At 41.0% G+C, this 24,972-nt stretch overlaps 1 protein-coding gene across 1 annotated transcript in view; it reads left to right on the forward strand.

Annotated features, from left to right (window-relative positions):
* Nucleotides 1-9,810: 9,810 nt before the first annotated feature.
* Nucleotides 9,811-24,972, forward strand: part of ptprt (protein tyrosine phosphatase receptor type T) — a gene marked incomplete in the record, with an annotated part of 394,538 nt that continues 379,376 nt past the window's right edge. The window contains 1 exon segment of the mRNA XM_036124734.1: nt 9,811-10,238. Coding sequence (XP_035980627.1) covers nt 10,151-10,238 — 88 coding nt within the window.

The following is a 24,972-nucleotide window of genomic DNA, read 5'->3' on the forward strand; positions in this document are numbered from 1 at the left end:
TCCACCTGACACAAGATGGTCCCGTGTATCATTTCAAATAATTTTTATTTATTTCTGTAAAATTATATCCATTCTTTATAATAAAAAGGGGCATTGATCAATAGTTCTCCAGGGATCTTTCAGGATTTTTTTTTTTTTTTATCTGCTTCCTTCATGCTCCAAACAGTCATACCTGAAATCTGATAAAGTCTTATAGGATTTTGTCAGGTTTCTAGGGACTAGCTTAAAATAAAATCAAAATGTTTTCAGAACAAGTCCATTTATAAATCTTAATTTATTCATTTATTGTCTGTTTGTTTTACTAAAGTGAGAGAAATGCATTCAACATGCTTTATTTCAAAAGGGAACCTACACATGAATATTGGTGTATCACAAACCATAAACAACAGAAAGATGTTTATTAAAGGAAACATCCAGCCTATTTATTATGAAGCCGGTATGAGTTCAGCTCAGACATGCCATGGATAACTGGGCCAGAGAGGATCTGATCTTTGTTTTTGGGGTCTGTGTTGAGGTCTCCTCGCAGTCTGAGACCTTTCAAAGGAACCTGCAGTGAAAACTGTCTCTGCTGGAGATGCGTTCCTGCAGAATTTGACATAAATTCTCCACAGACGTGACTCTGTTGGTTTGTTTGAAAGCAGTGAGCTCTCTTCACATGTCAGTGCTACACACACCATCACAAGCCAAGGCCCATAATGGTGGAAAAATACAAGAATGTGCAGTTTGTAGGGTGTTTTACAGACAAACTGAGAACTTTGGACTTAAGTTTCTTAATGCTTGTGGTGAAATGGGACTCAAGGCTATGAATAACAAAAGCTTTTAGGGGTTTTTGTGCTAAAATGTAGAAGTTTGGTTTCCTTTTGTGTTAAAGGTCATGAGAAACCCCTGAAGACCGTAGATGTCCAATCTACAGAACATTGCCTTTGTTCAGCACATGCAGGATGCCGGCCGGCGTAGCTGAGGGTTCTTCCACCAAGATGTCGTCAGCGTTAAACCCTGACTGGTGCAGGAGGCAGTTCTTTGAAAAGCAGCAAAGATTTAATTGTTCTGATACAGTCAGAGTGATATGCCAACATGTTAGTAACAAAATGTTATTCCTGTAAGTGTTTCTCTTGGTAGTATTCCACTATATTCAGTGTTTGTGAACGCTCTCTGCTATGAGAAGTCTATTTGTAGCACATTTCAGCAACAAGGTGGTTCAAAATCCTTTACATCATGAAAACATAAAAACATCATAAACATACTGGCTGTATCAGGTGAAAACATCAATAAACATAAAATATGTTGGTCAGTGTTTCTGTTATTATGGTTTTCAGTCTGAATTTAAAGGAACTCAGAGTTTCGGCTGATTTACAGTTTTCTGGAGGTTTGTTCCAGATTTGTGGAGCATAGAAGCTAAATGCTGCTTCTCCATGTTTGCTCCTGGTTCTGGTTCTGGATCAGCTGCAGTTGTTGTCTGATTGATCTTTTTGGGCATACCTGTGAAGACACCGTTGCAGTAATCAATGCGACTAAAGATAAACTTATGGATACGTTTCTCTAGATCTCGTTGGGACGTCAATCTTTTAATCCTGGAAACTTTCTTCAGGTGATAGAAGGCCGACTGTCTCTGTGTGTCCTTGAAGGTTGTGGTGTAAGCGGTGAAATGTGCCAGGTGTAACTGCGTCACTACAATATTTAAACAAACGGCATTAAGACTTTCCAGAGTGAATCTGACTTTTAATTAATGTTGAAGCTCCGTGTCTCTATTAGTTGTTTTAACTGTAGCTATGTTTAAAACCATATAATTTGAGCCTTAAATATGGTGCCCACGGACGTGCTCAGATGGTGCAGGGGTAGAGAGCGCGATCCTTATATGGAGGTCTTAGACAAAAGGCCCATTCATACCCTACGTTTGGCCTACACGTCCGTATTTCTGTCCGTACGTTCTATCCGTTGACTCCTTCATACCTCCGTCCGTTGAGGCGTGCAATAACCAATATTTCCTCTAGGTGGCAGTGCTGGGCGCCAATGATTTGTCACTGATCAAACATGGCGACGGTCCAAGACGTGATTTTGTTGTATTTGCTCCGTAAGTAAACTTTTTGTTTGTCCCTGTGCCCCGGACACGACACATCACATGTGTGGGTAGTTGCGGACAAGCTCCGAAAGTCGTTCCTCGAATCCCGCCATTGTTTAAAGCCCAGAATTATAACCTTCTTCGTGATTTTGTTGGCATTTTGTACTACAAACTCAATAGCGCCCCCCACCGTTTCCGGTAGTATTGATCCGTTTCGTCCGTAATCTTAAGCTCCCAATTTTCATGTCAAAATACGGACGAAATCGACGGTTAGAACGTATGAAACACTCCACACGTATCCGTATCCGTCTTTTACGTGAGGTATGAATGGGTATGAATTAGACGTGGCTAACCAGGGTTCTGAGCTCCCGTTTCCTGTTAGCCCACTTTGACAAAATGAGTCACTAGTGCTGTAAAAAGCCAGAAAAAAAACAAAAAAAACAAGAAAAACACAGAGTTCATGACATGCTGATTTATTGTTGGTCCTCATGAACCCCCGTCCCTACCATACGAGTACAGGTCATTTACCAGCACTGCTTTTTACGCAAGCTCACGTGATGTTTTATAACATGACGTCCAGTGACTGTTCAACACATCTGAATCAAATGGATCAATAGAAGAAGAGATTCTAGTTGCTTGGTGCCTTGGAAGATTAATAAAGTGCATGTGACTACATCATGTGTCCTCAGATTTTTAGACAAAAGCAGAAATAAATTTTTCACTGGAGAGTTTCCTCGATGGGACGACACGTTTCACGTACTACAAACTGAAAAAACAGAGCCCGTCGCTTGGAGTTCTTTGCCTCACAGCCGTAGTTTTCCGATTCGTTCTAACCTGATGAACCCTGTTAGCCCCACCTTTGAAATCGGGCTCTACCTGCTCCTTCTCAGACTGATAACTGGTGTTTACGGCATAAGTCAGTGTGGCTGGCCAGGCTGGGAACTACTGCTGGTTCACCTTTACATACAGTAGACAGCTAGCTTGGATTGTCCCGTTTTTCCGATGTAAGACATTGAAATGTCACTATCATGATGTCTCTATTTATACATTACAACTGAGAGCCAGAACATTTCAAATGGAGCATTGCGAAGCATTGCACACACAACCCTTTAAGCACCATTAAAGACCAATGTCTTCTCGCTGGCCAGATAACCTGATTTTATGTCCTGCGCTTTATTATTACTGCTTTGGAATATTGTGCTTATTTCCCTAGAGTCTGTTCCTCCTATCCAGCAAACCCCTGGCTCTATACTTTTTTCATTAGGTATTATTTTACTGGGATGCACGGTGATAGAATCAGAATCAGTTTTATTTGACCATAAATGCGTGCACAGCCAAGGGATTGGACTTCAGTTACAACACTGGCGGCATACAGACATTAGGCATTAATATGTTGACGGTGCGGTCAATGAATTTGGTTGATTCACTGACTGGTCAGGCAGCCTTATAAACAAATGGAACATCTTATAAACAGAAATTGTATTTATTTTGGTTTGTATCATATTTTCTGTCTTGGCTCTTCATAGCATGCCGTGCTGAATACCAAATACTCACTCCTGGTTTTATAAAACAGGAGTGAGTACATATTACATGTGTGTGTGTGTGTGTATATATATATATATATATATATATATATATATATATATATATATATATATATATATAAAATATGCAGTGTCCTGTATATAATAGCAGCATCATTAAAAACATCCTGAAATTGTTTCACCTCGTGCTGTTCCAGTGTGCTTTTCCATGATTGTCGTCAATTCCAATAAAATCCATTAAAGTCTGTGGCTGTAATGTGGCAAACAGTCTAAATGGGTATGAATACTTTTGCACGGCACTATAAAAATATCCTTTCATGTGTCCCAGACTTCTTTAGCTCATAACATCATTACATGTGTCGTGAAGTAGTTTAAACATTTATACGTGTGCTTGTCCATGCAAACATCTTAAAACTGGCAACAGCTCTCCTGAAAACATAATTGCTCTCCAGCGTAGACTTCGATGTCTCACACAGTAAAGCATGGTAAAATCTAATTCATCTCAAATATGCTAATCTGACTTTATTTTATGGGTTATCCCCCGGTTCTATTAGGCCTCAGAGATTAAACAAATTCTTAATCCAGTTGTACGGAGTGAGTGTTATAATTTACTGGTACTGAAATAATCCCCATCACAGTGAACTTGGAGGGACTTGAACAAACTGCTGCGACTCTGCATAATTGATTTGCAATAAATAAGTGATGATGTAGAGGTGAAGAGGATACGGACGCTTGTGTCCCGGCCGTGCCTTGGACGAACACCGCCTCATGTTAATGAGACATTGATTTGGGCATCACTGAATAATGGAAATATTCCTTACCTTGCAGCCCAGAGATTCATAATGTAGGCGTGGAGGAGAAAGTGAGCTGGAGGGAGTATCAGGGAGGTCAAAAAGTATGCAGACCTTCAGCCTCTCAGGTTAAAAAAGAAACCAATACTGGGCTGTTTAGCTACAGCTCAGAATAAAAAAGTAGTTTTATTCTGTATCAGGGAAACGACGACAGAAAAACTAAAGCGAGGCGAAGGTTCTGGTGTTTCTATGACTAAACTCTCATAAAGATTTTTGCAACTTTACTCATCTTCAGGGGAAAGAAAAAAACTTTCTCCAGCTTCATCGTCTTTCATATCCAAAGTCCCAATCACATTTATGATTAATAAATGTCCTGGATGACTTAAAATACAAACAGGATGTAATAAACATGCATTCAGATCTGTTCAGGCTGTAGAATCTGCAGGTCAACACAAAAGAGAAACGATGAGGTGTGAGCTGATAATTAGTTTTTTTTTTAAAGTTTTAACACTGTCAGTCTAATATGGAGCCCGGGAGAGCTCACTTTAAGTGATTTTTTTTTCAGGTCGTGATAATTTGTGAGCACGTTTCCTTTAATTGAGCCCTCGATTAATAAAACGTGCACACAATTTATTCGAGCACACGTTTTAATTATTCGTGGGTGCGTTTTGGTAGATCGAGATCTCGAATATACTATAACTTGCTCATGTTTACATGTGTCAAGACGATATTGAGTGCACGTTTTACATATTGTGGCCACGTTTAAGTAGATCGTGCACACAACGTTCTATAACCATGTTCACTAAATCGTGCACTCGTTTAATAAATTGTGCCCTCGTTTTACTATGCTTAAAATGAGAGCTCAATTTAGTAAAATGAGCTCACACTATAGTAAAACGAGAGCACAATATAGTAAATTGTGCACACGATTTAGTAAAACGAGTGCACAATGTAGTAAAACGAGAGCACATTCTCTCAACATGCAAAACATTTTGGGATGACCCCTCTAGGGCTCCGTAGTCTAACGTTTAAATAGTATAATAATAATATTATTTCCTTGTGGTTTGCGTAAAAGGATTTTGGAGCTAATAGAGTCACGTGTGACATAAACACAGTGAGTCAGGTTCATGCCATCTGAAAAACTAGAGGTCTTTCTTGCTGCATGGAAGGTTCTGGTTGCTGCACACTGGACCTCAGCTGGCTGAGAGAGGGCAACAAAATGTTTCAAGAAAGTCATGTCGAAATCGAAGAAATGCCACCATCATTCCTACTAATCCAAAGATTTTTAAAACTACAGTTGGCACACTACTAATAGCTTCTGCTTTAAGCGGCCAACTGCAGGATCCACTGGAGCGTATAGCCTGACTAGCCAAGCTGCTGATATTACACTCTTAGATCTGGGTTATACTATATAGAGCAGAGCAACAACAGCTGATACGATGACGAGCAATAAACACTTGGAGACTACAACTAATAATGGCAAACATTTATCTTTTTGCTTAAGTATTTGTTTCAAAAATTAATATAAGAACAGATGTGACACCTAATAGGTAATAAATGTTGTATTATTTGAGCATTGGTGATCTTAATGTTTAATTTTTAGTTTTAAATGTTTGCAAATCCATGTTTGCAGGCTGCTGCTCTTTTGCCAAAATAAAATACCAAATCCTTCGCTCTTGTTTTTGGGATCTCTCCTGTGATTGGCCCAGGAACCAGGAAGTAAACACGGGCTACACTGTCAACCACAGTAGTTCTGGACTGTACCTCTAGGTTTGAAAGGAGAAAAACGTGACTAGGACATTGTTGATGGAAAGGACCGATTGTTTCTAGGGAATGTTACTTCCATCCTGGGTGAGAACTGAGAATGATTGAGGTTGATTTTACAGTAAATATCTTAGTTATCGCTTCTTTAAAGTAGCACTAAGTAATTTTCGAGTGGTGCTCCCCCTACAGGACCTTTTTAGAAATAACACTGTCGTAAACACTGACTGCCCCCCTCACCCTACAGCACACTGTCACTCTCAAAGCAGCTTGAAGACCCATATGACGAAGTAAATACTTTGCCCAAATTCACTCTTGTGAAGCTCAATCCGATTCACGTTTTCTCTTCCTTGCCTCTTTGGACAAAGGTTTCCTTTGTCTTTTGTTGCTGGCTCTGCCATGCCATAAACCTCCAAAATACAAAAGTGTTTTGTAATCAACTGAGGGTAGCATTCTTACATTGGGCTGCTCTTCGTCTTAACACAAGAACGAGAACAGAACCATGAGAAAGTTCCAGGTGTGATTTTCCTGCCAGAGCCAGAGGGGATGCTGGTGAAGATTCTCAGTCATCCAGGTCATGGTCATTCCAAAAAAAAGGTAAAAAACAAAGCAACGGAAAACAAGTCCAGTTGCTTTGTTTTTTACCTTTTTTTGGAAAAAGCCAGAGGGGATGGATGACAGACCCCTCCGTCGTCTCATAAGCACTTAGATTACCATCACAGGGACTTAGAAGAGGATAAATGAATATATATTAAATTGTTTGCCGTAAAGAGTGGTGAGCTTTCCTGCAGAAGATGCGGGCATGCAGACAAAACTCAAATGAATATACATGTCTGCAGCTGCCCTTCTAAAGCGCCGCCCGTATCGATCTGCCACTTTGCAACAAGCTGTCTCACTTTTGCTGGTAGCCGTCATGTTGAACCGAGCAGCGTTAAGATGGTGTGGACCGTCCCAAAAGGCTGCGTGGAATTTACTGAATTTAATGTCACGCTCACCTGGAAAGGGAAGGGAACAAATACCAGACAGTCAGAGGGGACCTCTGAAGGGCATCGGGCTGAGAACGCTGTTTTCAATTTCATGTGTGTTATTAGAAAGACGTTCATTCCACACTATCCTTACAGAACAAAAAGCTGACTTTAAGTGTCTTAGCTAATGTTTTAGGTGCACCAGTCAAAACCACTAACTCCAAACAGTAAATAAAGATCAGCAGGAATTTAGAGAACTGCCAGAATTAGGTCAGTTCTGCATGTTTGGAAGGTTGCTTGTTTGAAGATTAAAACCTTTGACGTCTTCTTTTGTGTGTGTGTGTGCGTGTGTGTGTGTGGATTATGTTAATTTAAGCTTGGATGTCAAATGCAGAGCCACAACAAATTCTGTGTGACTGAAAGGTCACCCAGTCACAATCAGTGAAGTTTAGGCCTGAGTGAAGGCCAAACCGCGGAGAATGAGGCCAGTGGTTGTGGGCATCTAAAGGCCCGTTTACACTTCTTTAACCGAGCCGAGACCAGTCCGAGCTCGGTAACCGAGATAACTCTTGTGTGTAAATGGTCAGCAGACTGAACTGGACCGTGCTAACTGCAGACCAGTTCCTGAACAGGTCTCGGACTGTTTTTTTTTTTCTGGCCCGGTTATCTGATAACGAAGAGCGCATGAGCAGACCGCGTCATCCCCTTACAGTCAGCTGACTGTCTGGCTGCACGTCCCGATTCACACTCCATTCAGACAAATTTCAGACATTCATAATAATACTAGCTTCCTTACCGTGCCGCACGGTTTCCAGTGATGATTCTGATTAGCAATGTGATGAACCTCAGCGTCTGTCGTTTCCTGCGTCTGTAAATCCTTATTAGACGTTCGTTTGTCTCATCCACTTCCCAAAAGCCGACTCTCTCAAATAAATTCACCAATGGTTGCCTTCTTCCCCTGACTCTCCACAAACACCGAAATATCAAGCATAACATCCTGAATGTTACGGGCGCCGCTGTTTTGTTTTGCAGCTTCCGCCTTCAATCCCAGAGAGCGGTAGTACCGCAGATCGCCACTAGGAGGCGAGGAGCAACCAAGAAACCGGGATAGCGTGGTGTGTAAACGGTCGTCTTGGCTTGGTTAACTGATCCAAGCTCGGACTGGGCTCGGCTCGGCTCGGTTAAAAAAGTGTAGTGTAAACGGGCCTTAAGGGTTGTCCGAGATCAGAAAGGTTCAGATGAGGGTTTTCCACAGAAAAATTCATACGTATCATCTGAATGGCTCGTTACCAAGTCTCTGCGTAGCTGGGTGACATGTTGTTGAGTCAGCCATTTGATTCAGGTGTGTTGAAGCAGAGATGCATCTAAAAGTTGCACCATAGTTCACAGGGACCAGACTAGGGCACCCGTGGTTTAGATCACAGCGTGTCCATGTGCCAGAATGGCCTAATCATGTCTAGACTTAAATCTAACTGAGAATGAGACAAATCCTGAAAAAATTTATGTTTCACAGATGATCTCCATCCAATCTGACCGAGCAGTCAGGTGTTTATCAAACAAATCAATGTGCAAAACTTTTAGTCGCCAAATGTGCAAGGCTGTAAGGTAAAAAACAAAACTTGTATCTGTAGATGCAAACCAAACGTGATTTTCTCAAGGTATAGATTCAGGAATGCAAGTGCATGACACATTTTGTTTGGGTCAAAAACTGTAAAGTTTTTGGCACTTTCCAATGTTATTTATTAGAAACAATTTTATTTTTGTCAATTGTGAGAATAAGGTTCTGAAGCACGGACAGTAGAAAGAGTTGCAACGTGCTTTAGAAGGAAAAGTTGTATTTTCCATCTGATCAGCAGATGAATTAATTACTTTGTGGAGTCAGTGCGTGTTTGGGCGTGCGTCGGTGAAGGCAGGGGAGAAGAAGTAGCTCTTGTTGCAGAAATCCTCTGCTGACAGACGGATCTAATGACAGAGGAGGAGAGACGCGGTCTCTCGCAGCAGAATGAATTCAGTCCGAGCGTTAAACGAGCGTGAAACGGAGCGCTTTGCGGAGGAAACAGGCGGCGAGACCCGGGAGAAACCTGGGAGCCGAGAAGTAAATCTGTTAGGAAAGCAATGAGATGAAGGAAATGTGATGTCTGTTCAACAAAATAAAAGTCAACATGTGTCGTTTAAATTGATTCAACATTTCACCCGACACACATGCACACATGAGATAATTAACGATGTATATTAATACAGCAATAATTGGAAAAACACGTAAATGGAATATTAACACTTTTTCCTTTATTTCCGTCGCAATATAAAGGAAACAAAACCTTTGTTCTGGCTCTTGAACTTTCTGTTTCTGGAGAACCAGTTGATAACATTTTCTTTTCTAAACATGCCATGTTATTATCAAGATGATATGGCTTTAAAATGTAACTTAGTTACTTCTGAAAAATAAGTTGACACTCTGTGTTAACCCGTTTAATGTTGGGGCTCAAAACCCAAAACCTAACAAGCACAATTAGAAATGCAGACCTCAAGTTTCCACAAATTACCCCCAAATCCTCGTTTCGGTCTCCCCTTTCAGTTTTTTCCCCGTGATAATGCTCCCATCTTACTCTGAAATCATTACCGGAAACCGCGCGCGCCGTAACCCTTGCGTCTTTACGCGCCGTTCTGGCACCCGGCGCGGTGCGCACTGCTCCCCGTTCCTCTCCAACTCCTCGTCAGTGTGTCAGAGACCGCCTGAGCGCGCACACACGCACGCTGCCATCCCCTGTCCTCCTCTACCTCACTCTTCCTCACGCACACCTAAACACGCAGTTCCACACAAACACTTCTTGTCGGACCCGGGAGGAGAGGAGTGAAAGAGAAGAAGTGTGAACTCCAACTTGTCCGATTCTTGCGTTCACCAATGCGCGGATTTTATTCTGTTTCCCGCAGACGTTGTCGGAAAGCCACCATCAGGACCAGACTGGAGTATGTAAAGTAATCTTTTTCAGGACAGTGCAGCGCAAAACGAGAACAGAAAGAGGAGAAGAGATGGATGAACGGAGTAATTGTCGCGCTTTGCCGACAGCTTTACTCTGCTTGGTACTTTTGGGATATACTGAAGGACAGTTCTTCCCAGGTAGGAGCTCTGATAATTTATTTATTTATGTTGTGTTATTTCTAAAGTTGCTGCTTAAGATAGGACCCGCTCCCTTATTTTTGTTTGTATTTTGAGCGCGGACAACGTGAGATCACTGACATGGGAATGCGAGGTGGGCTCTTCTCACAGTGCGATGGTCAGCTGTGGGTAGATTTTAAGTGGTGAGGATGGATGACATGTCTGATACGCAGGAAAAAAAACTTGACATATAAGCCAGAATGAATCTGCTGAATCCTTAAAGTTTGGGTGCGTTTGTTCCGAGTTTTCATTTCAGTGCGTACTGGATGCTTGGAGAAGTTACGAAAGCTTCAGCTCCAGGAATCTGATGATTAAAAAAACAAAAACACTTCTTGGATTCTGTCGCGCTTTCAAACTGTGTTTCATATTGTTGGTTTTCTATCGCTTTAAACTGTTCCAAACACAGACTGACAAAGGCGCCGAAGCTCATTCTGAGACCAAATTAAATTATTTTTCATCGGTAAACATGCGGGCACATCACCGTCCATCAGACGGTCTGTACCGCGCCAAGTTCTCTTCTAGGAACATCTCACCTTCAGCCTGATTTTTCACAACCTTCAAGTTAAGCTATAGGGTTCTCAGTCAATATGCCTCAATTGATTGGAAATCTTCGAGTTCACACGGCAGTCTGCAGCCGATAGTCCTCCTGCGCTTTTTACGCATTGGAGAGTTTGCACGATTCTGAAAATAATGAGATATTGAAACGGGACATTGTATTTAGTGATAGAAACGCCACTTTTATATGGAGATGCATTGCATTTCTGTGTAAAAACGTAAACAGAATTGTTCGCTTAGTATTGAAATGAAACGTATCGTGTCTTGAAACCACATGCCCCACAACCTACTGGTTGCATCCTTGTCAAGGATCAAAACTTTATTTTTTCTTCCCGTGTTTTAGGAGATCGTTGTCGTATTACTTGAGCGCAAGTTTATGACGTAATGCTCAAAATAGGCAGCAAAAAAGGAAAGGCGATTTTAAAAAAAGATTATTTGTGTCATGAAAGTGCAGCGGCCTGTCCAATTTGTGTGCATGCTGCTCTCTCAGCCATGTCTGCTTGGTATTCATGACCTGTAGGATTGCAAAAAGAGGCTACTCTGAAGGGGAGACTGTCTCTGAGCCCTGAATCCTCCCTTAACTCTTTCTACATCTCCCCTCTGTGTCTCTGTGTTGCAAGAGACAGCGCTTCTCTCCGTGCGTAAAGATGTAGCGGCACTCTGCCGTCGGCACCATCTTTTCAATAAAAAAAGTCTACAAATGAAAAAAAAAAATCGCCCCTTCATGCCTAAAACGACATCCTAACGAAAAAATACAAGATTTTTGTTGAACAACCCCCCCCCCCCTTCCCCCTTCCCCCCCAAGCGGGAATTAAAACTTAATTTTAAAGCCAAATGACGAAGTTCGGTGAAGTCACTTGCTTTCCAGACAGCAGATATCTTCTGTACTGGGAACTTTTCAGCATTGATATTTGTCTGTATCATATATTTTTATTTTTATACTGTTACCTTTAAATGTGAGTTAAAAAAAATTCTCCGAGACGGTTTTACGGGCTTTTGTTCGCATGTGTGCCGTTAGAGGGCGACATTGGTCCACCTGATCTCTTGCTGCCACACGCACAAACCTTCGGTCGCCGGGATGTTTTTGATCATCTCTCCTTCTCCCCGGTCAACCCGATTGCTTTGGAGTTTGCAAGGAGTCGCAGAACTCTATTCAGACACACTGTTTGAAAGTTCAGAAATAAAAGAGTTAAATGAACCTGCAGATCCTGTTTTCCCTCTAACACTGATGCATTAAGAACATCCAGGAAAAAACAAAACAAAACACACACTTGTTTGATGCTCTTTTAGTTGCAGCCAGTTCCCCTTTTGGTTTTAGGGGATAAGATCCTTTAAAACTGATTTATTCGTTGAGCCGTTTTGTCTCCTTTTTTCAGTGCAACAAGGCCGTCTTTCTTATGCCGTGTGTGTGTGTGTGTGTGTGTGTGTGTGAGAGAGAGAGAGGTCGGGGTGTGAGCTGGGCTCCTGATCCACGTCTCCATGCTGTCCTGACGAGCATCTGCTCGGATCTGGAGGTGATGGGCGCTGAGGCGTGCACATCCTCAAGGGGGAAAAAAAAACAACATTTCAATTTATGTTGGACTTAATTAGATTGTCTTTGGCAGCAAGGGCAAAAAGGATAAACAGTGAAAGGAGAAGAATGAAGGAGAAACAAGGTCCGCTTCTCCTCCTGACATGTTGAGGAGGATTTAACATCCTTCAGGTCAATTAGAACACCCTTAATGTGATTAGCGGGGAGTGTGACAGGTACATGCCGTCATAGCGAGGTGAGGAGGGAAGACGAGTGGAGGGATGAGGAGGCCATAGAGAAAACAGAGAAAGATGAGGGAGGATAGGAGAGGTTGTGGAGGTGAGGTTTGAGCTTCGGGGAGAAAAAAAAAAGATGATGAAAGACTTTAAGGAAGAATAAGAGAGGCGGAAGAGACAGGATGAGGTCACGGGGACAGGATCGCAGAGGAAAGAAGGGATGAGAGGGGAGATGAATAATAGAAGAAAAGAGCTGGAAAGCAAAGAGGAGGTGAAAGGACGAGGCTGTGGGGAAGCAGATAAGTCTTGTCCTCCTTTGTGTCGTTCATCACTCCTGTACAGAAGAAGGAAAACACACAAAAAAAAAATAGCGGGATGAAAGAAGAAAATGACACTAAGTTGATTATGTCTGACTGTTATCGATTGTCTGAGTGGCTCTAAGAGTTTCCTGGGCTGTGTTAAAGAAAGAGAGAGCTTTATGACAGGATGTCTGTCACCTCATGGCCCGCTCTGTTCAGTATGCTGTCCATTCTCCCTCTGTGTGTGTGTCAGCCTAATCCACGGCACTTATTCTATTGGCCTGACGAACTGACAGCCTAATGGCAGCGCATGTTGAGTGCTGCTGCTGCTGCTGCTGCTGGTGTGTGTGTGTGTGTGTGTGTGTGTGCTTAAGAGACAGTGTCGGGTATTGAGTGAAGGCTACTGGGTAGTGAAGGTAAAAGAGCGCAAACGTATGAGAGATCTGGGATGTGAACAGAGAAGAGAAAGCTGCTTTTGTCGTCACTGTCAGCGCTCTTTTTACGTCTTCCTCCCAAGCAGTCAGACTTATGCAATGTTTCAAAGTGCTCATGATCCGAAGTTGTTGGGGTTTTCTCTGTTTTTCTGTAGACCTGGGCTGCTTTTACTCCTATTTTTATTATTTATGTCACCGTTTTCATGGAATGTTTTCACTTAACTCTGACCACTAAACCACACAGACATAAAAAAAAGGCTCCAAAACACCAGCGATGAAGTGGTGCTGTCTTAAATTTGATATTCAGACACCCTTGGGAGAAATTTGGATTTTTCTTTCGCAGGGATGATTCCTGACGAACTATAAGCTTGAAATTTAGCGTCCATTAGACGATTAGAGGCGGAAGCATCGTTTCTGTCCCGTGTCAGGTACAAGGGCAAGGCTGGAAATGAGTTTAAAAGCAGCCAAAGTCCAAAGACGAGCTGTTCGACCTTCAGAAGAGATGGAGTAATATTGATGGAGTGACATCATCAGGGGAGACAGATCATCCACTATTACCATCTAACATAGAAAGTACTCCTGGGTCAATGTGAGCTTCTGAGCTTTCTGTGTCTCTGCTCTGTCTTCTCTAAGCCCCAGTGGGTGGAGGCAGATGAGCGTTCACACTGAGCCTGGTTCTGGTTCTGCTGGAGGTTCTCCTCCCTGTTAAAGGGGAGTTTTCCTCTCCACTGTGGCTTCATGCATGCTCAGTATGAGGGATTGCTGCAAAGCCATCAACAATGCAGACGACTGTCCACTGTGGCTCTACGCTCTTTCAGGAGGAGTGAATGCTGCTTGGAGAGACTTGATGCAACCTGCTGGGTTTCCTTAGAGAGGAAACTTTCTCACCAACCTGGAGGATCTGATGGAATCTGACTTTAGAAAGAGCCTTGAGATTACATGTGTTGTGATCGGTGATATATAAATTAAATCGAAATGAATTGGAAATTGAATTGATAAACATCATTTTAAAAATTCACAGGAATGACTAACAGCTTTTAAAGAAGAATGAAAGAAATGATGGCTGACTTTAGACCTCTGCGGCATATTGTACACGTTCATCTCACTTGCCTGAGACGTAGTGTCTCTCTGGGGAAAAGTTAATTTTCTGCGGCTTGTGTTCAGTTCCATAATGGATCAGTTTTGTTATGACGAGTTATTTTCCCCATTAGACCAGCAGAAAACATTAACAACTGGTCAGCAACTTCTGCTTACTCAGCATTGGAAGACAGAACCTCTGTGACATTAAAATATACAAATCTATAAAGATCATTCGCCAATTTAAATATGAAAAGTAATGGAATCTCTTCCGTCTTGTTGTAATCCAGTTATTTAGTTAAACGAATTACCATTGATGATAATGCCAGCTGCACGCTGGGACTCAGCAGACACCCAGCGCCTCTGCACCCAGTGGATTGGCTGAGATGTTATTTGAATGGCAGCCAGTGGTCATTTATCTGGGAACCAGCAGCCCTACAGGAACCACAGCGGTGTCACAGACCCAGACATGCAGACATGTCCTAATAGACAAAGAATGCCTGAGATAAGCTGTTCTGAGGGTAATTTGAACCATGGAAAGGCTAAACAACCTTAGAATCAAGCAGGTTTTAGACCGGTGTTGCCTAAAACGTTTTCTAAAACTGAATAAGCTCTGTAAGTTTCTTCTGGTCCACACCGAACCCTAAATACCAGAGTTTATTTCCCAACCTTCGGCCCTAACGGCATACAGGAGCCAGGCCGCCTCTACTTACGGTGTCTGGGCCACGAACCTTTGAAACATCCCCACTCTGATGTGGCTTATGACTTTTGGGCATGTTTACCTTCCCTTAACAACTGCAAAGTGTGCGCCTGAGCCAAAAGTGCACAAAGCAACCCGAATTCAACTGAAATGCATCTGTTTTCTGGGAACTGATGTGGAAAAGGGGGAAATATAAGCGATAAAGAAGACTAACACAGTTATGGTGTATTTTTTTCACCAAACTAAACCAGGGCTTTTGCTATAGCCAGTTTGAATTTTAGGTATTATAAGGAAACAACTAGCAGCCAACTTGATGTTTAGTGCTATTATGTCACTAAATAATTTCCCATTTGTTCCTCACACTGTTGTTTTCTGAGTTTTAGTGAGTCTTGTCATTCCTAAAATCAGATCTCCATCCGTCCGTCCATGCATGCATGCATAATGGAGGGCAGTGCTTACCTCCAACAGTTATTGGGGGACACTCTGAGTACAGATGGGTCCCAAAACTGCTAAAATCGGTGCCATCATTCAGCCCATATCACACATTTAATTAATAAATTCAGTTTCAGACGGTGGGTGACGGTGAATGGCCTTCACAGTGTGGGCCAGGTTGGCCAGCATCAGACGGTTGCTTCGAAACAATTCAGAATTTGCACTAATTCCACCTTGTGTTCCAGTTTCGTAAAAACAATGTTTCTATTTACAAAAAAATTTCTAAAATAAATTTGTGTACTTTTGTTTGCACAAACTGATTCTGATCCCGGAAGCGAGTCACGTTGGGTTTGGCTCTAACCACACTGACAGTAAACTGTGACATTTTGCTGAAATCGCACTTCTCATTTTCTGCGAGAAAAACTGTGATTTTTAAAAACACTTTCTAAAGCAGATTCCTTTGAAAAAAAAAAGGAGTGTCTCCATGTGGATTGTGCATCCAGAGATTAGAAATAACTACTGTCACTTTTCTGCACTGGGAATACAGAGTTGTTGAGGCATTTTTTTTTTTTTTTGCCCACAAAAAAAATATAATAGAAAATATATTTGCTGTAGTATTGTCAGAGTCTCAGTGTGGAATTATAAAAACCACCTGGCTATATTAAGACGAGGCAGAGTTTCTATACATAGCTGCAAATTCAGCAGAATCCGCTGCTCTTCCAGGGGTTTTAACAGCATTCTGTGCATGACCAGAAATGTTAAAAAGTTGGAGGATAGGAGGTAGTGAGCTAATCTTTTTTTTTTTTTTTTTTTGTTACCGCTGAAGCTCATTTGTTATCGCTGTAGACTGAGCAGACTAAACGCGAACAAATCCAGGAGTTTTAAACATGGCATTCACAACATTTCAGTGGCTTGTTGGTCTGAATGAGCCCCGATAAAAGCAATTCATTTCTCTGGAACTGATTTTTCAGTGATTAAAATGGGATTTTGGTTTATCACTGGAGCCAGTCTGGTGGAGGGGGGGGGGGAACAGCCAGAAACTATTTGTAAGAAGGATATTCTTCCCTCTTTCGCCCAGATATGCATATTCATAAACAGTTTATAATAAACATAAGTTCTTGTTCTTGGAAAACAGCCTGTTTAAATCCCACACATTTCAGGGGAGCATTAAAATCTGTAATTCAGATTTTACACATCAGCCCAGAAGGCATCATTTGAACACAGCTGTAACTGTAAAAACATTGTAATAGAGGCAAAAATCAGGTTAAAAAGCATGTTAATATTCATCCATAGGAAGACTTAAACATCCGACGGTTCAGATGTTAAATCTGACGGATCGCTTCCAACTTTATTTTCTTCCTGAAACTCGTGTTTTTTCTCCTCAGCTTTTGTTGCAGAGGATTTGTTTCCACTTTCCCCCAAAGGTCGCCGCTGCGTTTCTTTAGCAGGATCTAAATAAAATATGTGCCTGGTAGACGTCAACTCTTTCATTATAACAAATTAAAAATTTTCATCACAGTCAAAGCCATCAGTTACACAAATTATAAAAGTATAATTTCACAGAACCTCATCAATTATACAGAACTCATAAACGTTGACACAGCCAGAAGCCTCCATCTCGGTGTTTTTATGGTGGACATGATGGTTTTATTCAGATGTTTCAGCAGCCGGGCGCCGGCAGACAGAAATGAGGTGGAAAATGTTTTGGTTTTTGTCTTTTAGAGGCTGTTAGCTTTAGCCTCGGGGCACGATGGAGCACACGCTCTTCATCTCTCCTGGTGTATTACACTCTGACTCCACCTTCAGAGAGAAACACTCACATTCAAGGAGCAGTATACCTGTGACAGCTGTGTCAAACCGAGCCTGGTAGTTTCTTTCTTCACTATTGATCAGATATTCTAGAAACATCTACATTATGTGGCCAAATAATTACACACTGCATTAATAAAAGAAGTAGGAGAACAGTGTCCAGCAGGCTGAGGTAGGTGAATCTTCCTCGGTGCAGACAGAGCGTCTGCATATATTTGAAGTTATTGATTCATTTCTGCAACTTTTTTCTGCTTGTACGCCATGGTGCCCAGGTACAGCCTGCGAGAGCATTCTAAAAGTGTCAGGACTCAATTTTTACATTAATCCCTTCTCTTTCTCCTAAGTTTACCTGGATCCAATGAATGGCTCGTTGACAGGCCTGCGCAGAGTTGAATGCATGCAGATGTTGGAGCAGGGATGCAGCTAAAAGTTGCAGGGCAGTAGCTCTCTAGAACTGGACTTGGGTACCACTGACATAAGAGATAAATCTACTGTGCAAGTTCTAATGGTGTTGTGGGTGAATTTGTCAATATGTCGAATAAATCTGTCGCAACCGGAATTACCTGCGATCAAACTTTATGCTACATTAAAAAAATGGATTTAAGGTTCGTTAAGGTAAATATGCAATTATTTGAATACAGGGAACTCCTGAAAATGAATTTTCCATCTGCTTTATCTTGTTTCAACAAAGGCAAACCAGTGGTTATTTTACCGTATAAAAGTCTTAGATACCAGGTTGTACGATACAGAAAAAAAAAGCATCTTAATAAAATAGAAATCATATTGATCCATATTGATATTTATCAACAAATTCAAAACATATATTTTAAGTGCAGCCCTGGACATTTTATGCTGTTGCCTAATGACGGATTTTTAGATACAACCTTTAATTCAACCAACTTTTTACCAAAACTGCAAGTTGTTTAAAAATAAAAATAAACGTGTGCTCTCTGAACTCTTTGAAGGGGGCGGAGCTTGGTGACGAAGTGTTGCTGGCTCTCCCTTTGATTGATTGGATCCCAACTGAGTCTGGATCCAAAGAGTTGGTTTGAATTGAAATAATGTCTCGAAACACGACAAAACCAAATGTAAAAGTAGTTCCTAGTCGGTTATGTGAAGGTTTTCTTGTTAATTTGGAGCAAGCTAATGCGCCTGGTGCCAAAGATGCAGAGAGTATTTCTCAAATGGCAGGATGAGACAAATCAAGCTGTGATTGAGTTGATTATGATGTCGGAGGTGTAGAACATAACATGGTGTAGCACATTAAAAACTTCTTTTCCTCTAATTAAAACAACTCCTGGTAAATGCAGGAGGTCTTAGCGACGCTTAACGAGCTTTCACAGCAATTAATCCAAATTTAATAAACGATGTTAGGAAAGAGAGGTTGCTTAGTCGGCCGAATCAACAAGCTTCTGAGTGGGGTGGGAGGGCCGTGGATGACAGAACGGAAAATAAAAGAAGAAATGAGACAAATAAGTGTGGGTAGCAGCGGAAAGGTAATAAAGACAGTTATAGAGTGCGGCTGGAGGAGAGAGGGGAGAGGAAGAAGATATATTAGATGATATCTGAGCATCCCCCACTTTATTCTCACAGTGGCTAAATTTGATTTATGTCAGACTGTGGTGGAGATCTTACTCAGAAGATGGATATGTTGGCAGGGTGGCTCTGAGCCGGCTTCAAACAATTCATATAAAAATCATCTAACTTCACAGTGTAAGAGAAAATGACCGTTATAATTTGATCCCGCTTTATTAGAACTCTTGTCTTTGTCTGTTTTAGCAGTTATATCCGTGATTTGTACTTTTCTCACCCTTAAAGGTTTTAACAGAGGCAGCGGGAGGTTGAACTAAGGTGGGAAAATGTTAATAAAACTCAACCAAAACTAGCAGTTATCACGGCTGGGCGATACTTTTATTCTATTGAACTTTTTTATTGACCCTTTTTTTCTATCATTGATATATATTGTTATTGAATTATTCTCCAGTCCTAGCAGTTAAGCCCTAGAAGAGCTTTTTTTGTGGGAAGAGTTTTTCCTCTTGAGTTCTTCTAATCTTTGTTTTCTTTCTGGAAGTGGATGAAGTTGTGGTAGAAAGTCTTGAGGGGCAACCCTTTGACTTAATTTAGTTGCATGAAACCTGTACAAGTGCCTGTTTTACTCGTGGCTCTAGTGTGAATTTTAGCGTTTTGGACATTGTGGTGGTGGCCTGGTTTCTCTGATAAGCATTTCTGTCTAAAATAACTTCATTATTTGGTGCCCTTTGTCCAATAAATCTGTGCCGCTGACAGCAGAATAGCCCCACAGCAGGATGCCATCACCACAACGCGTGACATTCGGTACAGTGTTCATAGCTCGGAAAGTCTCAGCTCCTCTAATCTGCGTCTCATCTGTCCACATAGCCGTCGACGGCTTTGGGTTACCCATGTGGGTCGCTGCAAATTTCAGTTCAGCTTGAATATGTTGATTTTGGAGCAAGTTTTCTTTTAATTCCCTGAATGTTAACCCTCCCAATCCAGATAATGACTTCACGGTAGACAGCGGCGCTGGTGTTTCACCAGTGTTATGGCCGGCTTTAGACTTTCTCCATTACTCCTCCCACTAAGCCACAGTCACCCCAACATGGCAATGTATCTGAATGAGTTGTGTGATTTTGGTATTTGCAGTTGTTGAGAAATACATCTAAAATAGATCATTAAAAGTAGATAAAAAGACATTTAGACTCAGTTAAAGGTTTGCTTGAATTTGAAGGTTTCCAGATTCCCAGCTTCCCTCACATCACCAGGAAGTCTGTGCCCCATTGGTGGGCCATAATTGGCTACGTAATAAACGCGTTACGCTCTTAGACATAATATGATAAGACTGAGGGCAGGCTGCCTACAGAGGGAGAAGACTGGCAGGTTGACCGGCGCTGGGATAGGGCTGCACGATTTTGGCAACAATTTAAATTTATTTTAACCATAATTGCGATTTAATTTCGACTTTTCTCTGCATTGACCGCAAGCAACAAAAATGGTCTGTAGATAAAGATGTTTGTAAACAAGGACTATTTGACTGTTTTAATTAATCAGAATATTATTATTAAAGAGAATAACTTGTTGAGTTGGATATCAATTCTTGTTGAATATAAAGTGCAACCAACAAACAAGTCTAAGTATTAAAATGTTTGACCAGTACTTAATGCTATGGTGAGATTCCTGAATGTATCTGGTAAAAAAAAGTATGAATATATACATTCTAAAGCAAGTAATAAAATTAGATTATCTCACTGTTGCATCTCTCTTCTATTTCCATGTGGAGGTAAACTCACTTGAGGCATGTTACCGACACCTAAAGGACGTTTCTGCTCCATTAATTGTTACATAGCCAATAATTGCAGACGTCTGCGATTTGGAAATTGAGTTTTTAAATTTTTTTTTAATCTTATTGCAAATGCATTAATTGTCCAGCCTTACGCTGGTATCAGTCCTGAAAGGATGACTTGGGTCATGCACAATAAGGCTGAATGTGCAGACAGACCTGGTGGGGCTCGGCAAGATTCGTGGTCCAGAAAACCGTCCAGGTCAGTGTTCAGAGGAACAGATAAGCTCAGGAGGTGTTTGCCATGAGCGAGAGGAGACAGGGAAATCCAGCAAACCAGAATCTAAATAAAAAAAAAACTTGGAAAGGCAGGATAGGCAGGTGTACAGGTGAGAGGAGTGAAGCTGATTGCAGCGGCATAGGAGCGCAGATGCAGCTAATTCCTGGCTGCACAGGCAGACACACACAGCCAGGCCAGAACATGACAAAGAGATTCTTCTCCCCAGAACTTTCTCCTAACTTTCGTGATTCTTACAAGACCCAAAAGCTCTGGGAAAACTTTGAACCAAAATAATTTGAAGCTCTAGGAAAAAAACAATTAAAAGAATCTTAAAGTCAGTTTTGAAAACCAGGACAGCTTATGTAAAGCCAATAACTTCAAATATCAGGAGCTCTTTTTTTTCTCGTCCCCAAAGCAGATGAGTTTTGGATTAATTGCAGTTGAGATATGCCTTTTTTTATTTTTTTTTGCGAGACCAGAAAGTAAAGCTCTACAATAATCAGTTGTCCAGGTGATTGAAAATCTTTTACCAGGAACTTGTCAATCTGTGGTCCTTGACGGTGACGAGGGGACATGCTTGAGTAGTCACATGTATTAGAAACAGAAAGATTTGTGGACAAGAAGAGAACAAAAACACTTATTTTCAAATGGGAAATAGTTCAGAATGAAGGGATGAAAGATAAACATCTGTTTATACGCCTGAAAGAGGAAATCAATTAAAACTGACAAAGGTTTGATTTGAGAAAGATTGAGATGAAAGATAGATGCAAATATCCGAATATTTGCTCAGCCCCCCAAGTTCTCCTTTCATTATTTACACTCAGCGATGCACACAAAGCCGCACAAACATATTTATTTTCATAGCAGCAGTCTGAAGGTGCAAAACCATCTTCTAGTTGTTTGCTCTCATCTGAACAAACGGCAAACACTTGACTCATATACTGCCATGTGTACACATTTATAATCCAGCATCTGCTCTCCTGCCGTTCTCTCCCTTCTCAAACGTCTTTGTTCTCATCTTTCCGTCTTGATGAGTGTTTTTTACTCCTTCAGCTGCCTCCTTATTCCAATCATCCTGTTTAAACATCCATCAAGTGATCCCTTCTTCCATTTACCCTCACTTTCATCAGCTCTAATGTCCATCTGCCTGTCGGTCCGTCCACTTATTCTTCCATCATTTCTGCAATCATCCATCTGTCTGTCAGCGGAAAAGCACAGAGGCACATGTGAAAAACAGCCTGTGAAGGGACTCGTGGTTTTTGAGCGTAAAGGAGCGCGTGTCAGCTCAGCCCGAAGGCGATTAACAGATAATTACCTCCAACAGGAAGCTCGGCGTCTTTCAAAGATACAGAAAGACGATAAGTTGGAGTTATAAGTGGACGGGCAGACGGACAAACAGTTTCTACTGTAGGAGAAGCACGGCGCTCCCTCACTTTACCTGCCAGTCACAGACAAGGCATGGGGGGGGGGGGGGGGGTAAACAAAAGTGAGAGAAAGATCAGGGAAAGGTAATGGCAGGAATGACAAATGAGGGTGAATGAGTTGGAAAAAAAGAGGAAGAGGATAGCAGATTGGAAAGTATTAGAAAGAGACTCTGCTTTAAAAATATGTCCTCATTTGCCTTTTTAATGATATATTTCTCTAAGCAAAGGCAGAGTTGTCCCTTACTTATTGGTTTAGCTCCCTAATTAAGTATGTTAACATATTTCCATATTGTTATAATAATAATAAAAAAGTTAGTCTCTTAACTAGAAAGAACGCCGTGCCTTCAGAAATCTTGTTGCAATGTTGAAAATGGTATAGAGTATTTTTCTTAGAGTCAGTGTTGAGTTTAAAATCTTTGTGACAACCTATCAGAAAGTTATATTATCGCAATATATTGTACATTTTGTGATAATTTGATAACAATTAGGTTAAAAAAATCATGTTTATCCAAAAATTAGTCTTTATTTTTAGCTCTCTTTCCTATCTGTGCTTCCGTCACTCTGACATTTAGCATTTTCAGCAACGTCATTATGGTCCAGTGTGAGTCTGCTTCTGTGGGACTCTGTCTAACTAAATATTACATTAGCATGAAAAATGCAGGATCATAATACTTGGAACATGTTAGTCAACAGTTTTCTAAGATATGAATATTGCACATGCTGATTTTATGATGAGAATATGTTTGCGATATGACCTAACGCTAAGCTAACATGCTGCCTGGTGTTTCTCTTGATTTCATTCTATCCTTTTGGTGAAATGTCCAACTGGCTTTTTTTGTCTTCTTCCCAAAAGGTGGAACCTTTAGTGTGATTTCCCACCTTTAATATCTACATGCTCTCTTTAGCTCAGATCATAAAAACAACATCAGGTTCCATAACTATGCAGACGACACACAGCTCTACATCACCATGTCACCAGGTGACTATGAACCAGTTCAGGCACTGAGTAAATGCCTAGAAGAAATCAATGCATGGATGTGCCTAAATTTTCTTAAATTGAATAAAAACAAAACTGAAGTAATAATCTTTGGACCAATAGAGGAAAGATCAAAGGTTAGCACACAGCTTCAGCTGCTTCAGCTAGGAACCACTGATCAGGCCTGAAACCTGGGTGTAGTGATGAACTTAGCCTTAAACCTCCAAAAGCACCTAAAGACAGTTACAAGGTCAGCTTTCTATCACCTGAAGAACATTTCTACGATTAAAGGACTGATGTCTCAGCAGGATCTGGAAAAACTAATCCATGCATTAATTTTTAGTAGAATTGATTACTGCAACAGTGTCTTCACAGGTCTGCCTAAAAAGTGGATCAGACAGCTGCAGCTGATCCAGAACCTGCTGCCCGCGTCCTCACTAAGACTAAGAACGTAGAGAACATGGACCCGGTTCTGAAGTCCTCACTAAGACTAAGAATGTAGAGAACATGGACCCGGTTCTGAAATCCTTCCATGGCTCCCTGGATCTCAGAGAATAGACTTTAAAATCCTTCTGTTAGTCTATAAATCCCTGAATTAGCACCTAAATACATCACAGACTTGTTATCAGGGCATCAACCCTCCAGACCACTCAGGTCTTCTGGCTCCAGCCTGCTCTGCAGAACCAGAACCAGACATGGAGAAGCAGCATTTAGTTCCTATGCTCCACTGATCTGGAACAAACTTCCAGAAAACTGTAAAAGTGCTAAAAGCCTGATTTCCTTTAAATCAAGATTAAAAACACATTTATTTAGGATTGCCTTCAACTGTTCTAGTTCAACTGTTTTACTGAAACATAATTAGTTCAACTTCGTAGTCCAACAGTTTAAAATTTTTGCTTTTAGTTTCCATTCTCCCAGATTTTATTTTTTTCTACATTTTATTCCAACTTGCTTTTATTCTGTTTTATTTTCCTATATTTTAATCATGTAAAGCACGTTGCATTGTTTTTGTACTGAAATGTGCTATATAAATACATTTGCCATGCCTTGCCTTCAGTGTGATAACTGATGGCTCAACAACCAGAAAAAAAACACTCAAAATCTTCACTGGAGTTTACTGAAATGATGTTGGATGTAGGAACTGCTTGTTTCTTGGAAACCTGTGATGCGGTTACTCACGCAGTTTCAGTTTTTGATTTAATTTATTACCCTGTTTATACGTTTTGGCATAATTCTTGAATTTTAGCAACAAATCTTGGTCACAATAACCTGTTATCCATAATTACATGTTACCATTTATTAGAAATTAAAGGTAACACCAGAGTAGTCCCAGATTAATACTCAAATAGTTATTAGACAACTATTTTCAACAGTAGCCAATTACAACAATTAATGAGTAATTTATGAATCTTGTTAATTTTTTTTTTACTGGGAACTCCTTTATTAAAAGGTTCTGAGCATATCTCTGCTTTTTAAAAGGCTGTCATTAAAAAATAGCTCAGCTGTAAAGTTATGGGTTCTTTACGCCATAATTTATGCTCCTTGAAAGGGAACAGACAGGACTTTTCTTCTTTGATGTTCATGCTCATCATTCTTTTATCCAGCACTGCTACAGCTCCCAGTTGTCTTGTCATGTTTAATGGGAGCCATTAAAGAACATTCACACAA

The sequence above is a fragment of the Fundulus heteroclitus genome, chromosome 20 (assembly GCF_011125445.2).
Source record: "Fundulus heteroclitus isolate FHET01 chromosome 20, MU-UCD_Fhet_4.1, whole genome shotgun sequence".
Classification (NCBI taxonomy): domain Eukaryota; kingdom Metazoa; phylum Chordata; class Actinopteri; order Cyprinodontiformes; family Fundulidae; genus Fundulus; species Fundulus heteroclitus.